The sequence below is a fragment of the Rhagoletis pomonella genome, unplaced genomic scaffold, assembly GCF_013731165.1.
Source record: "Rhagoletis pomonella isolate Grant_MI unplaced genomic scaffold, Rhpom_1.0 Rhpom_scaffold_00002, whole genome shotgun sequence".
In the NCBI taxonomy this organism is placed as follows: domain Eukaryota; kingdom Metazoa; phylum Arthropoda; class Insecta; order Diptera; family Tephritidae; genus Rhagoletis; species Rhagoletis pomonella.
The window spans coordinates 36,779,519-36,793,811 of record NW_023458556.1 but is presented as its reverse complement, the minus strand read 5'-3'; the positions used below and the strand labels follow the sequence as shown (position 1 = coordinate 36,793,811).

Below are 14,293 nucleotides of genomic sequence, written 5' to 3'. Positions count from 1 at the left end.
TTTCTCATACCATACTAGCTGGGGTTTGACATATCGCATTAAGAAATTTAAATTAAATCAATTCTCTAAAACAGATTCATACCACTTTCAAATTACTTACTATTAAAACACTTAACTTCAATTTTAATTTTAAGTTTCTGTATTTAGTATAATATTTAATAATTTTTATTTTGACATGATATGCCAACATGCATACTTTGGCTACAAATTTTCTTAAATCTCCTACTCCACCTCACATTTTCATCCATTCTGGCTTGCCAGTCAGAGCGTAATTAGCCAGGAATGTAAACAGCGAATAACCGGTGAGTACAGTGTTCTCGAGTGTGCCCTCCCAATAACTGTCCAACAGTGTGGCGCCATATTTGGTCAGAAAGGCGGTTATAGCCATACATATATAAGTGTGGTTGCTTTCATTGACGGCTAAAAATGTCAACGACACAATGTTGCCCAATATCGTAAGATCCTTCAGTGTATTTGTATTACTATCATCGCCTTCCTCTGTTAACAGTTTCGCAATCAAATCAAAGGCCAACGGTATAATAAACAGTGCGTGTCCCAATGCCAACGCGCTAGTTTCAGACGATGCTAAGTACAATTCAATATTTATCAGCGGCAGCTGTATGATCTCCATAACACTGGTGGATATCTCACGAATCTTATTGCAACGATCACCTTCGTCGCCTTTCTTGTAGGCGTGTATAATGCCCAACAAACCATGGCAGAGACCAAAAGCGCAGGCGGAAAAGGCATACGGATGTTCGGCGGGCTGTATGGAGTACAAGGCAAGGCCCGAGGCACCCACCAAAAGGCCATTGAATACCATAGAAAGCCCTGACATCCTTCCGCCTAGGTAATTTGCTGAACCGCTGCTATGCTACTGTTTCTTGATAACAGACCACGACGGTAGGGATACCGCTACAATTCCGACACTCCGCGACAATTCTTCTTCTTCGGTTATGTGGTACTTGCTTTTTTTATTAACAAATTGTTTGCTCCGAATTTTAAAATTTCCGTTTAGAATTACGGTTAATTTTGATTTGTTTTGTTGGCGGTGGTCAAACAATAAAAGGCTTAAAATTAGGTTTTTGTTAAAATAATCAAGAAATATTTATAGACAATTTTGTTTGAAAGCCGATCGAAAAATTGTTGATGTTTTTCGCCATGTAGTTTCTGAAAAAATTAATTGTTAAAGAGGAAGTGGGTAAAAAATTAAAAGCAGCGTTAAATTAACTACGAAAGTGGCAATAAGCCGCAAGGCTATTTTGCGAATTAAGCTTTGGGCGAGATACGATGTCGAACTGTTTTATTGTTAGGCTATTTTATAGCTTACCACTGCTGTAAAGTAACCGCGAAATGAAACCAATTGGGAAAAAAAATCAAAAACAATATATCTTATATGGAAAAATGGCCTGCCAAATCAAAAATTTTCCTTAACCCCAAAACATGTTTAGATCGAAAATCTTTTAGCGCAGTCCAGATGCCCGATCGTGGTGGGCGGCACAAATTACTACATCGAATCACTGCTGTGGGACATATTGGTTAGCCCGAAAGATGCCAGCGAGCTTGACAGCATAGACTATAAGTCTTCCGCTTCGACTGCAGCGACTACAGAATCGGAAGATGCCAACGTGTCTGAAAATGCAAAAAATGTAAGTTTTTCAGTATGTTTTGTGTGCTCGCTTCGATTTCCATTGATTGCATAGCAATACACCCCGGGTCATAATTATAAGCACACCACAATATAGCAATTGTTTTTTTTTTTGTTATTTAATTTTGGTAATTTTTTAAGAAAATATAGTTAATATTTTAACAAATCCCATATAAATCTTAGATTCCACCTTTGTGCTTATATTAAAAGAAAATCAATAAACTTTCGTAAAAGTTTTTTTTCGGAAGAAAATGCACCAAAATCAGCAAAAAAAATGCCAAAAATCAACGTTAAGTCCTAGTTTCAAACCTGCGTGTATTGAAATCTAACAGCCGATTTCACGAAAGCAATTTAAGTAAAAAATGCTTTTAATTTTTTGAATTATATATGCAAATTGAGAGGAAATAAGAAATCATTTACCATATAAATTGCTGGTGAAACCGGCGGTAACTAAAAAGCTTGGAATATTTACCAATGTAATTTTTTTTTAAATATTTCATTTTAAACTTGGGTTTATGCGGTTTTTGTTAAAAATAACTTAAAGTAAATAACGAAAAATAATAATTTGTTAAATTTTGGTACATATATAATCATGACGCGGGGTGTAGTATTCAAGGTGCGGTAATTACACTAAAGCACTGCCCGTTAACATGCTTTATATCATTATTTTTTTTTTACTACTTTCTTTGCTACTTTTAGCCCTTATTTCTGCCTGTTGCTGAGATGAATGCCATGTCATCGGAATTGTTGCATAACCATTTACAGAAAATCGATCCGGACTCGGCAAATCGCATACATCCCAACAATAAAAGAAAAATTACGCGGTAAGTTGATTGAAAATATTTTTTAAAAATTTTATACATAAGAATTTTTTAGTATGTACTGCAAGAATTGCAAAAAGCAGTGGAGAATTATTTTCGCAATTTACAAGCAAACTTGATATGGTTGCTCTCGTATCTCAGCTCATTGATGGCAATTTTGGATGAGTTGTGAGACGAATGCTAGTTATTTGCTCGAATTGGAACAAAGACTCGAAAAACTAGAAAATTTTACTATTAAAAAACTACTACTCCTTCTACTATTACTATTTTAAAATATAACTCCACTTGAATATTAAATAAGATATTTGAGCGAATGTATTACCTACCAGAGAGATGTCTATTTATGGTTTAAAGATATGGCAGAATAGAGCTGCAAAAAATCTATGTTTTTACAAAAGTTGTTGATAAAGATCGAATATAATCGATTAAAATCGAATTTTCAGTAAAATCTATTAGGCATGTTCTGCAAATCATACGATTTGAAATCGGTGCGATTTACAAAACCTATTTTCGAGATCTCTTAATCAAAAGACAAAAATTTGGCACTAAGCCGATTGATATGACGGAAATCATGGGTTTCTTGTAGTTTCTTATTTCCATTAATTACACATCTCATCAGCTGTTCGTAAAAATCATTGATTATGCTTTATTCCGTTATTCTTATTTATGCATTTTATTCATTGCATATCTTAAATGTAGTGGAATCAAAGTTATGATTTTAAATCAATAAGTTTTTATAAGTTTTTTTTATAAAATATTATTGCTGATAAAACAAGAATATTTAAAGTATTTCAGTACTTTCATTAAAACTAAAAAAAAAACGAAACACAAATTTAATTTAACGTGTACTTATATAGGTACATATACATACATATAAAGAGATGTACATTGGTTCAAGCTAAAAAAATCCTGCAATGCGTCCGGAAACTGGCTCAAACTTTAGTATTTGGTTTAGTAATAATTCTCCATGAATCCTTCCTATTCACGATAATTCCAAGAGGTGCCGCATCGATAGTTCACTTTCCCATGGGAATGTCACGTAAGAACCTGAGGTGTTCTCTTTTGGCGGCAATATAATTTTCTAGGGACAATCAAAACATCCCAAACTGTAAAAATACATTGATTATACGCCATTATGGTCTAATTATGCATACTTCGCATGACTTCGCACAACTTTGCATAAATTTCAAACTGTAATTTTGTATGTATTTTGCATGTATTTTGTATGTATTCCATTATCCATAAATTACCAGAACTTTTAAGAACTTAGCGAGTTTAGATTTTGCTTCACATTTTCTTAAGTTACATTTCTATTGTACTGGTACAAATAGTTGTGCGAAGTTATGCGAAGTAAGCATAATCAGACCTTTATGCAGACTCAGATTCTTTAAATTCCTAAATTTATTTATATATTTATACATACATTTTTTTTAATTACTAGAATTTATCCAAGACGAAGAATTTACCCAAACAGGGCAAGCTAAATAAAAACAATTAAAAAAAGAATTTTCCCAATACCAATATTTTATTTTTTATCTGTTTTAAGGTAATATAATTATAGCTTTACCCATAACGCACGATCTAGACACCATCACTTTTACAAGTAGCGAATGAACTTTCTTCGATTTAAATCAATTCTACCCCACAGCTATCGATGTTGTATCAAAAATAAAAAAATCGATGCAACGATGTCAGGATCAGTGTTGCCGTTTTAGCCGTTTGGTGGCTAGATCTAGCTACCACAAACTTTTTTTGGCCACATAAATTTAAAATTGCCCCTAGCGCTTTTTTTAGCCCTTTGGAGAATTTATTCATACTTAACATGAAAAAGTTGTATATGCTTAATTTGATCTCATTATTTTTTCATTTATGTAAGAGATGAATTTTTAAACTAAGAAAGACCGATATATATACATATATCGTCGTTTAAAGTACAAAACCGCGTATCGTCTTTCTGCAAAACCGCGTAACTGACATTTGCTGCCAAAATTTGGATTTGCTCGCACAGGCTCTTGGCTCTATCCTTATCTACTCGTCCTGAATTTTCGAAGATGTACGGCCCGATGCCTCGGTCAGTCCAAAAACTACACCAAACACTGACTCGTTGACACAGTAGGTCTTTTAATAAAAACCGCTGAACGGTGAAAAGTTTTCATTGAATTTACATAATTGAACGACCTTTACGAAGACGCACTGGCGTTGCCACATTTTTCACCGACCAAGTTTCTTTACACATCTGTACTAAACGGCTGCTTGTTGTCTCATATGACCGGTTATGTTGAGCGAAAAAATCGCGCAATGCTCGAGATGCACTTCTTGCAGAGCGACTATTTTCACAAAACGTTTCGTAAACGTTTTACGCGTTGTTCAACTGAGTATCGCTTCATGTAGCTAAGTTTGCCAATGCCTGTGATACAAATTGTCTGAAAAAAAAACAAAAAGAAAACACACACATTAACATATTAAAAATAATCACTATACACCTTGCCATTGTTATTCCCTTCTTCTTTTTGTTTCTTTCTTAAGCTCTACCCTAATTGTGTTTGGGCCTATTGCAAGCAAATACTGTTCAGGACCATGCCGTCCGCAACCACGTTTCGCTGTGTTCACTTGTGGCCTGGTGGGTACCCACAACTAGTAGCTGGATGTTATTGTAATGATTCAATCTAAACATAGAATCAAGCTGAACTCAAACTTTACCTTGGTTTTTTACTTTGACCAAGGAGTGATTGATTGTTTGCTTACAATTATTGCCGAAAGAATTAAAAATCAGTAATTTCGTAAGAAAAAAAACCTATGTATATCTTTGAGGCGCAATTGACAGACTTCGTTACAAGTTTTTTTGCACAACATTAGGGAAGGCTTGATATCCATTTCTGCGTATTCACCTAAAATATAATATTTTTTTTGGGGTTATGGCGTTCTTGCTGCAATAAATTCTAATCCATTAGCTATTTATATAAGCACACATTAGGCATTCATATGCATTAATAGTTCTCGCTCTAAGGCACACGAAAGTGATGTATACTTAATAATTAAGAACAACTTTTGCTTATCCGTTCGCCGCATTCATACAAATAAATTTTTTTTTTTCCGCTGGCTATATTCTTTCTCGTGCCATACCAGCAGTTTCATATACAAAGCCGTTTTTGTTTTTTTAAGGGACACCATGGCGACTTTATTCATTAATATGCACTTGCTTTTGTTGAGGAAAAAATATCACTTTAAAAGCCAACTCGTAAATTTCAACACCCCTGCATCAGCAATTATTTTTTTTCTTAATTATTTCACCACAAGTATTTGCGGAATTGTGATCATTTTATACTCGTATTTTTTTCCAAACGTCAAGTATGTGGTAATTAGTTAAAAAATGGAAGCGTGATTAAATTACATAAACACTTTAATGCTCAATTTTATGTATGCGAAGCATTTTAGAGTTCAAATATACCGTCGGCCATCCAAGTAGCAAACGGGCAACCATTCAGTCAGGCAGTCACTTTAAAGTTTAAGCGCAACGATAGGCAGACGGTCAACGCATGGCCAATGCCTGCGTTGCAATCGAAGATTCAGCTTTTTGTGCGTATGTATTTTGCGAGGGGAGATCAAAAGTTGTTTGGGTTTTAAGAAATTGAACATTTAAATGTAAATCGCTCTCTAATCGTTTCCCTGAAACCTCTGTTTATATGTAGTAGGTTCATTTTGTTGCAACCGACTGGCAACTAGAACACTAGATAGTATGTATAAGGAAATACATACGAAGCAAGAACGCAAACTCGTTCGAGCACAGGAAACTCGAGTGGAATCGAAACTTTGCAAAAAAGGGTCAATGCCGCCCTATACGCCCTCAAGACGTCTACAGATGGGTGAACAATGGGGACTAAATAAAACCACACATCATATACTGAATGGACACAGCTGTGTTATGACTCATCCTCTTCCACAGTGGCACCGTCTGGTTGCCGCGCTAGCCAAGCTTTTATCCAAAGCCAAAATGGAACGGGTGTAGCGGACGGCGTCCATGACTCTCACGGAAATCCTTCCTTCGAGTCCTACCAAAGCGCTGGAATTAGTTTTACACTTTCCACCGGTAGATCTTTCTGAAAAATTCCTAACTAACTAGTTGCAATACTTCCACGTTAAATGCGATCCAGCCCTGGAGAGACCTCAGATTCGGACATACATATAAAGGTCCTTGAAACTCTTCCAAGCAATTTACCGCTACTGTACCGACTCCTAGGGAAGTAGCTGCTCTATTAACCCCTGGTAGTGCGTATAGTAGTACAGAGTTGAACCAGTCGCAGTCAGAATTGCGAAAAATTACGAAAGGGGACGCCGATAAATCATGCAAGTAACTACCATAGTAACTCCTGGTAGTGCAGATAGAGCCTAGGACATTGCACTGTAAAAGTAGTCGCTGAAATACCCGGCAAGTACTCGATCAGTAATCGACGGAGTTTACTTGGTAGATACCGATTCATCAGTCCTTTAGTTGCTCACCCGTACTGAGGGGCAATTACTTGGAAATTTACATGTCAAAAAAGCTAATTGGGATGTTGTCTGCGCTTTTATGTCTACTGATATCAGCCGTTATACATAATACAAAGTACGATAATGGTAGCCATGGCTACTAGACCGGCAACTAGACATCAGTCGCCATATAGGGCCATTATATTCTCTAGCCAATATAGGTTTTTTAGTCCGAGCTAACCGCAAAAATGAAGGCCGCCCTGTGGCGCATAGCCTCCGCTTCTTCAGAGCTCTGCAGTATAACTATGAGATTGCACACAACCAAAACGACATCGAAGTTCGTCTGACGAAATTCGTCGAGAATAGATTTAAAGTAGGAACACAACCAATTCGCTGAGCGAATTTCGTCGGACGGAGCGATGCAACATGTCGTCTAGAGAATCGAAACGAGGTACGCATCAATTGAATGACAAATAAAAAATATAAAAATACAAAAGCAAAAAAATTAATCCGCAAATTTTCCCATTCCGCCGATGCGTGATGATTATAATTATCTGCTACAAAAATGAAGAATCAAAGCTATTCTATCACTCACAACGGGCGGCAGCGGCAAAATTTAAAATAAATCTATTCTCGTCGAATCTCGTCAGACGAACTTCGTTCTGCAGTGTGTCTTAATTTTTGCAGCGAACTTCGTCGGACGAAGGACCACGACGCGAGATAATGCGCTCACCAAAAGTTTCCTTAAATAAATTGATTGTTTCGTTGGCTGTATAGCATGTAGCGCCGTCTTGTTGGAACCAAAGGTTGTCCACATCAACATCCTCCGATTCAATCACGAAAAGTCATTAAGCATGGCGGTATAGCGTTCCCCATTGACTGTAACATTATGGCCGGCTTCATTTTTGAAGAAATAGGGACCAATGATTCCCTCTGCCTATAGAGCACACCAAACAGTGACTTTTTGAGGATGTAACGGCGTCTCAACAATGGTTTGTGGATTATCATTACTCCAAATGAGACAATTTTGTTTCGTTAACGTACCCATTCAACCAAAAGTGAGCTTCATCGCTGAACACAATTTTCTTGTGAAAATCGGGATCGGTGGCCTTCTCGTTTTTTGGGCCCATTCAGCGAACGTGCGACGCGCTTGATGGTCGTTCGGCTTCAATTCGTGCACGAGTTGGAGATTGTAAGCCCGCAAACCAAGATCCATCCGCAAAATCTTCCATAAATTGGATGGCGCCTTCCATACGCACTGTACGGCATCCCTAAGGATGCGCATTATCTACTAGAGTAAATGTGGTGCGAAACCGATCCATGGATGCTCGAATTACCGACTCTGCCGGGCGATTATGTCGACCGAATATTGTACGCAGCGCACGATGCGTCGCGCGAACTGAACCATTATTTTGGTAACAAATTTGCACGATTTGCAAACGTTGTTCCGGAGTAAGTCTGTCCGTTATGAAATGGCAAACCAAACTGAGTATAAATCAAGTAACAGCTGTCAATAAGACCAACTCCGAAAAAAGTATTGCCTCATTAAAAACCACACGTCTAAAAAAACACCCTTTATCTTTGTTTCTTCACTTTTCTAGCAGATAGTTATCAGGAATAGGCATAATGGGAAAATTTTCGGATTCATTTTAGCGCTTTTGTATTTTTATGGTTTTTATTTGTCATTCAACTGATACCCGTTTCGTTTTGGTTCTTTTTAACTAGGCGAAATGTTGCGGCGATGGCATCGCTCGATTTGATTCTGTTTATACTTTAAAAGTGCTTCTGTGAGCCTCTTGTCCGGTAGCAGCCACTTAGCGAGCCTAACCTCACCAAGGAGTTCGTCTCTTCAGAGAGTCGCATCTTATCAAGACGGCACCTTAGTTCTCAGTGTTCACGAGATGGTGTTATGAACGCCCTGGATTTGCTTCCCCCCTTGACATATGTAGCTCATTGAATGGCAACGTTAGCTTCTCCCGCCTTCCTAAAAGCACTGCCAGGCCACAGCAAAGATTACATAAAAGTTATTTCACCCCTATTGGTCCTTCTACGCAAATTGATGAGGGCGCAGATCGACCTTCAAAAAATTCGGCACCGCTCACGGTCTGATTGACCTTCTTTTGTTGAACGAGACGATGATAAACGTCAATGGGTTTATTGACCAGCCATTTTTCGCACACCATTCTTCAGTTAGTTTAAAGGTTATCAGCATTGACTAACAGAATTCGGCGCCGCTCATGGTCTTCACCTTAGATATTGGCATCTAGTATTACGAATGGAGAATTTTTGAACTCCCCTAGGCATACATACATAAAGTGTGTGTTGCATATATGTACGTACAATGAACATACATATGTGTTAACTAACAACAGGTCAACATATTTTTTAACGATAGTACTGCTTGATTGTAGTGGCGCGAGCTGTTTATACCCATCTACATACATACTTATGTATGTGCATTAAGGGCTAACTGATTAATTATGATTTGGGCGTTTAAAGAGCTGCCAAGCACCGGTTTTTCGTTGTTGTTTTTTTTTCTTTCTGCCCTCTCCCTTTATTAAATTTAAAAATAATTAAATTTCCTTCTTCTATGCATTATGGTATTGTAAAAATCCATAAGTACCTTAACACATTAATTACATTAGTCCAAACGTATGAATATACATATGTATGTATGTACGTGCGTGTGCAAGTATGTAGCTACCGCCAATGTGCGAGGACGTATGCACATTTGTATGTATGTATAATTTCTTTTACAACTGCTTTAAGTTAGCATATTTGATTTGTTTCTCATTTGCGGATCAGGGATTGCGATGCATTGAAGCAATAACTTTTGACACGCCAACTAGAAGAAGAAGTTGTCAGTAGTCTGGAAATAGTCGTAAGTTAAAAGTAATCAGCATGCTCATTCAAATGTTTTTCTTATGTATGCAAGTGCGAGAGTGAATTTGTGCTCACATATAAAAGCCTAGACAGACAACAGGTTTGATCCGGTTCAACTCGTAAAAAGCTTAAACAGACGGCAGCGTTGATCCCGATTAACTTGGACTTAATCCGGATCAACTGCAGTTAATTCCCGAGTTGATCCGGATCAACGCTGCCGTCTGTTTATGCTTTAATTCGCAGTTAACTCGGGAATTAACTGCAGTTGATCCGAATTAAACTTTCACTCACCAAAACGCAGATTAGAGAGAACTTGTCAATCTAGCCTGGACATCTACCTCGTCGGATGTTGTATTCAGAATTCCAACGAAAATCCAATTTAAATTGAATAAGAACTTATGTACTTGATTTTGTAGGGTGAATGCGCAACCGCCGTGAAGGTTGATATCCAGGCTAGTTTGGCATATGTATTCTCCGTATTCTCCTAGAAAACAAGCAAACAAACAAAGTAAACGAGTTTGGCGGCCACGCGGTGGGGTACAATTTTGATCCGATCAAATGCGTCGTTAATACGTATCAATGTTGCCGTCTGTCTATGCTTTAAGCGACTAACTTTATGTGAATGCCACAGGTGAATCAAAGTGTTTTACTGTAGTGGTGCGGCGTGATTAGATAAAGGCCGAACATTTTTTTTTTTAAATTTTTTTTTTCATATTTTTCGAAACCAAGCAAACCTTTTCCTACATAAGTATGGTCTCCGGGTTTCTTTATTTTTCTTAGCATTAATTTCTTTGAAGTACATGCTTCGAATTCTAAAGAATCTATTCTTTTACTGTGGTGGAGCAATTTCCGATTCCAACCCAATAATTTTTTTTGGTAATTTCACACTACCTTTCTCTTGATTAGAGCGTTTTGTCATGATTAACTTTCTTACTAACAATAACACTCATTGAACTTGAACTTGAGAAGTAACTAATTCATTACTTAAGTAACGCCTACTAACTCCCAAGTTTTATGCATTTGACAAAAGATCATAGTAAAGGAATTTTGAGGTTATTCCACCAGCTTAAAAATCATTCGGCTATTGAATCCGCTCCCGTGTATGCTTCCGTGTTAACATTTACTACGTAAGTACCTACCAGGGATGTTGCGAATATTTGAATTCGCATTCGTTATGCGAATGATTCGCAATAATTTTACAGATTCTCATAAAATGATACGAATGTTTTGCAAATTCGAATGTGCACATGGGCAGAGAGTCGACCTAATATTGTTAAAACGACTTTAAGTCTGTCTAAGCAGGGTGCGGACAATAACCGTATTTTAGCTTCAGGCGCTAAACGGTTAAGTAATATATCAAGCAACAAGTACTGCTAAAAGTCTTATAAGCCACCTAGAAATAATTTTAGATCCCTCCAGCGAAAGCGAAGGCTCGGATGTGGAATTTGGAGACATTAAAATATGTGCTTCTAAGGCAGCCGGCTTTATATACTAGCCTTTAATAAGAAATCACCTCATGGGAGAAAAGGCAGCAAAATTACTTTATATGCCCCTTTTGAACTTTGACTACTAGATTAAAACACTATATAGGTTAAGCACTCGTTTAATGTTCTAATAATTAAAAATAATTTTAAGTAATAAAAATGATGACTTAAGTTGATTACAGCTTTTTTAATGTTATTCCTAACATTCGCATTCGCATTCCGAAAATTCGCATTCGCGAATGTAAAAAATATGACATTCGAAACATCCCTGGTACCTACATATGCACATAGCAATCATGTTTCTCAGCAAGAATGTAATAATTTAATAAAATGTATTCATTAAATAGAAAAAAAATCAACAAGTGGAAAGCTTAGGAAAGCTCTTGGGCGCGATTTAATACATACAAATATAAAATACATACTATGTACATTAAATCCAGCAAAATAAAAAGTTCACGTACATACCTCAGTCTGAATTATTTTTGCAAGGCAATTTCGAAAAAAATTTTTTGTTTTGGCCGAACATAGCTGTCGTCTTTTCACAGTTTTCGTCATATATTACCATTCTAAAGCAGTCTAAAGGAAGTTGTATACCTGGGGTCATAAGCAATAACCGCCTAAGTCGGCTTAAGAAAGAATTGAGTTATATATGCTATCGTTTTCTCCAATTACTATTCCATGTGCATGTGAAACGAAACTCCCATCTCGTTAGTTAGGCTATTTAAAAAGTTATAGATGAAAATATTTTTTTGTTTTTTTGGCATTGTCATTTTTTTCGTGATGGCCGAATTTGAAAATCCAGCGAAACTAATACGGCTCTGTTGCTGTGTGTGTGTGTGTGAGAGCAATATAACCTGTGCCTCAGAAGTGGGTGGCACCTCGTTCAGGTGATTTCTTTCCACTCAACACTTGAATGTCGATTAATGCAAAATATGGCCTACAGAATGGATTATAATTTATGTTCCAATCGATTGAGGTCCCGTTACCAGATGCCCAATCATTTTTGAAAATTAAGGTTGAAAGTCTATTTTGCGTCGATTTTGCCTTATGAGCTGGAACGGAGTCTGTTGAAGCCATCTCAACAGCATTGAATTTTCAACATGTTCGAAAGCTTGTCGTGATGACAGAACACACACTCTATCCATGGTGAAATTATACCAGGTGAAGTAATAAGAGCGAGAAGATAGATTTGACACTATCATATTTGAAAATTTGCCCAAAAAAAAATTTATAATATAGCCGAATGTCAAGAAAATCAAGAAAATAAAGCGAGAAATCTGATTTATTACTTCTGCAGTTTATAATTTCACCATGCACCCTGTCGTTCTGTTTATTGAAAGATTTTTTCACAGTGAAGATTTTCTCAACGAAAGACTTAAGGGGCGAACTTTTCTTGCACAGAAAATGAAAAATTGCTCCATAAATGGACAGTGCACCCTAAAGATAAACGATTTGAAAGTTGATGTGGTCCAGCTTTCCTCTGGCTTAGAATTAGCAATCATGGTTATCACTGAAAAGATTTTTCATCCAAACACGCAGATGCCCCTCTCGTTCTTAACGTTAAGTTCTCAAAACTTTTCTTCTCGTTTTGTTCTCTAGCAGAACGTTCCCCAGACTTTTATTTTTATTTTAGTCTCATTTAACGTTCTTGGTTATTTTTGTCCTCATTTAGTTCTCCTTGAAAACGTTCCCGAACGTTTCTTTTGCATTCTGTTCTTCTTGAGAACGTTTCCGAGAGTTATGTTCACATTTGGTTCTTTACGGAAACGTTCCCGTCCCGTTTGTTCCCATTTCGTTCCTGTTCAAACTGCTCTCAAGACTTTCAATGCCGTTTAGTTATTTTGTAGGAACGTGACATTATATTTTGTTCTCACGCAGAACTAAACCAAAACCGGAACGCGTTTTCGGTCCATGCTAAGTACAGAAATCATGCTAAAGAATATTTTGAAAATCAGTAAGACAATTTTTATAGATTCGCTTTTTTCTTACTAGTTTAAATACTTATTTAATTACCCTAGTATTAAAGCCTACTCAAATTTCGAAATTCCAACAATTCACTGCGTATCCCAAAGTGCACAAATGTAAACGAATAACAAATGAATGTTCAAAACAAAATTGCCAAATATGTGAGTAAGTATGTAGTCTTTTAGTCTTTTACCACTTAGAAATTTGAATCTTTTAAAAGTTATACTCATAAAAGCACTTCCTTTTGTCTTAGTATTGCACACTTGTTTACTCAAAAGTTACAGCATATATAGAAAAATGTGCAAACTAATGCAATTAACCTTGAACTACAGTGACGTTCTGCAATATTGCTTTTATTACTGGTGTTTTGACGACCAGGAGGCCGACATGCAGGAGGGGTTCTTTTGATGCAAATAAAATACTATACAACTTTTTTTTTGCACTAATGCATCACATTTTTCGATTAGAACTAAGCAAATACCACACACAAAGTAATTTTTAGTTTACAGAAACGACTGAAAAACCTGTATATGAGGAGTCTAATCTTTACTTCCACAGGCCCACAAATTTAGATTTTTTTTTTCTGAAACATAATAATCCTGACATATTTTTGAGCGCGTTATGCTGACCATCTTCGCTTAGCAAAGTCAAAGTCCATCAAATCTGAGATTAGTTTTATTTGCACACAAAGGTTAAGCTGTCATGACGAGTGAATCTTTAAAAATGATGGATGGGTAGTACGTCGTAGGGCACCTATGAAATATTTACCTTTTTAAAGAAACCTTTTTTCTGTAAACATCAAAGCCCCTATTCCTTAAAATTTTGTAATCTATGTATGTATGTATGTACAAAAACACGTCATGACCCCGTAACCAATGAGTGCAGATATATCAAAACTTAGACGTGCTGGTCAAAAATGTAAGTCTCATCAGGGGGGGGGGGGGGGGGGGGAAAAAAAAAAAAAAAAATAAAAAAAAAAATAAAAATTTTTTTTTTTTTTTTTTTTTTTTTAAAAAAACTTTTTT

General features: G+C 36.5%; 2 protein-coding genes across 2 annotated transcripts in view; one reads left to right on the top strand and one right to left on the bottom strand.

Moving 5' to 3' along the window:
* Positions 1 to 208: 208 nt before the first annotated feature.
* On the bottom strand, positions 209 to 838 carry LOC118733553. The gene has a single exon (XM_036462993.1). It carries the CDS (start codon positions 836 to 838, stop codon positions 233 to 235), a length of 606 nt encoding a protein of 201 aa, XP_036318886.1. The 3' UTR covers positions 209 to 232.
* Positions 839 to 1,428: 590 nt separating this feature from the next.
* Positions 1,429 to 14,293, top strand: part of LOC118733552 (tRNA dimethylallyltransferase-like) — a gene marked incomplete in the record, with an annotated part of 126,628 nt that continues 113,763 nt past the window's right edge. The window contains 2 exon segments of the mRNA XM_036462992.1: positions 1,429 to 1,649; positions 2,348 to 2,472. Of these exon segments, the coding sequence (XP_036318885.1) occupies positions 2,372 to 2,472 (101 nt within the window).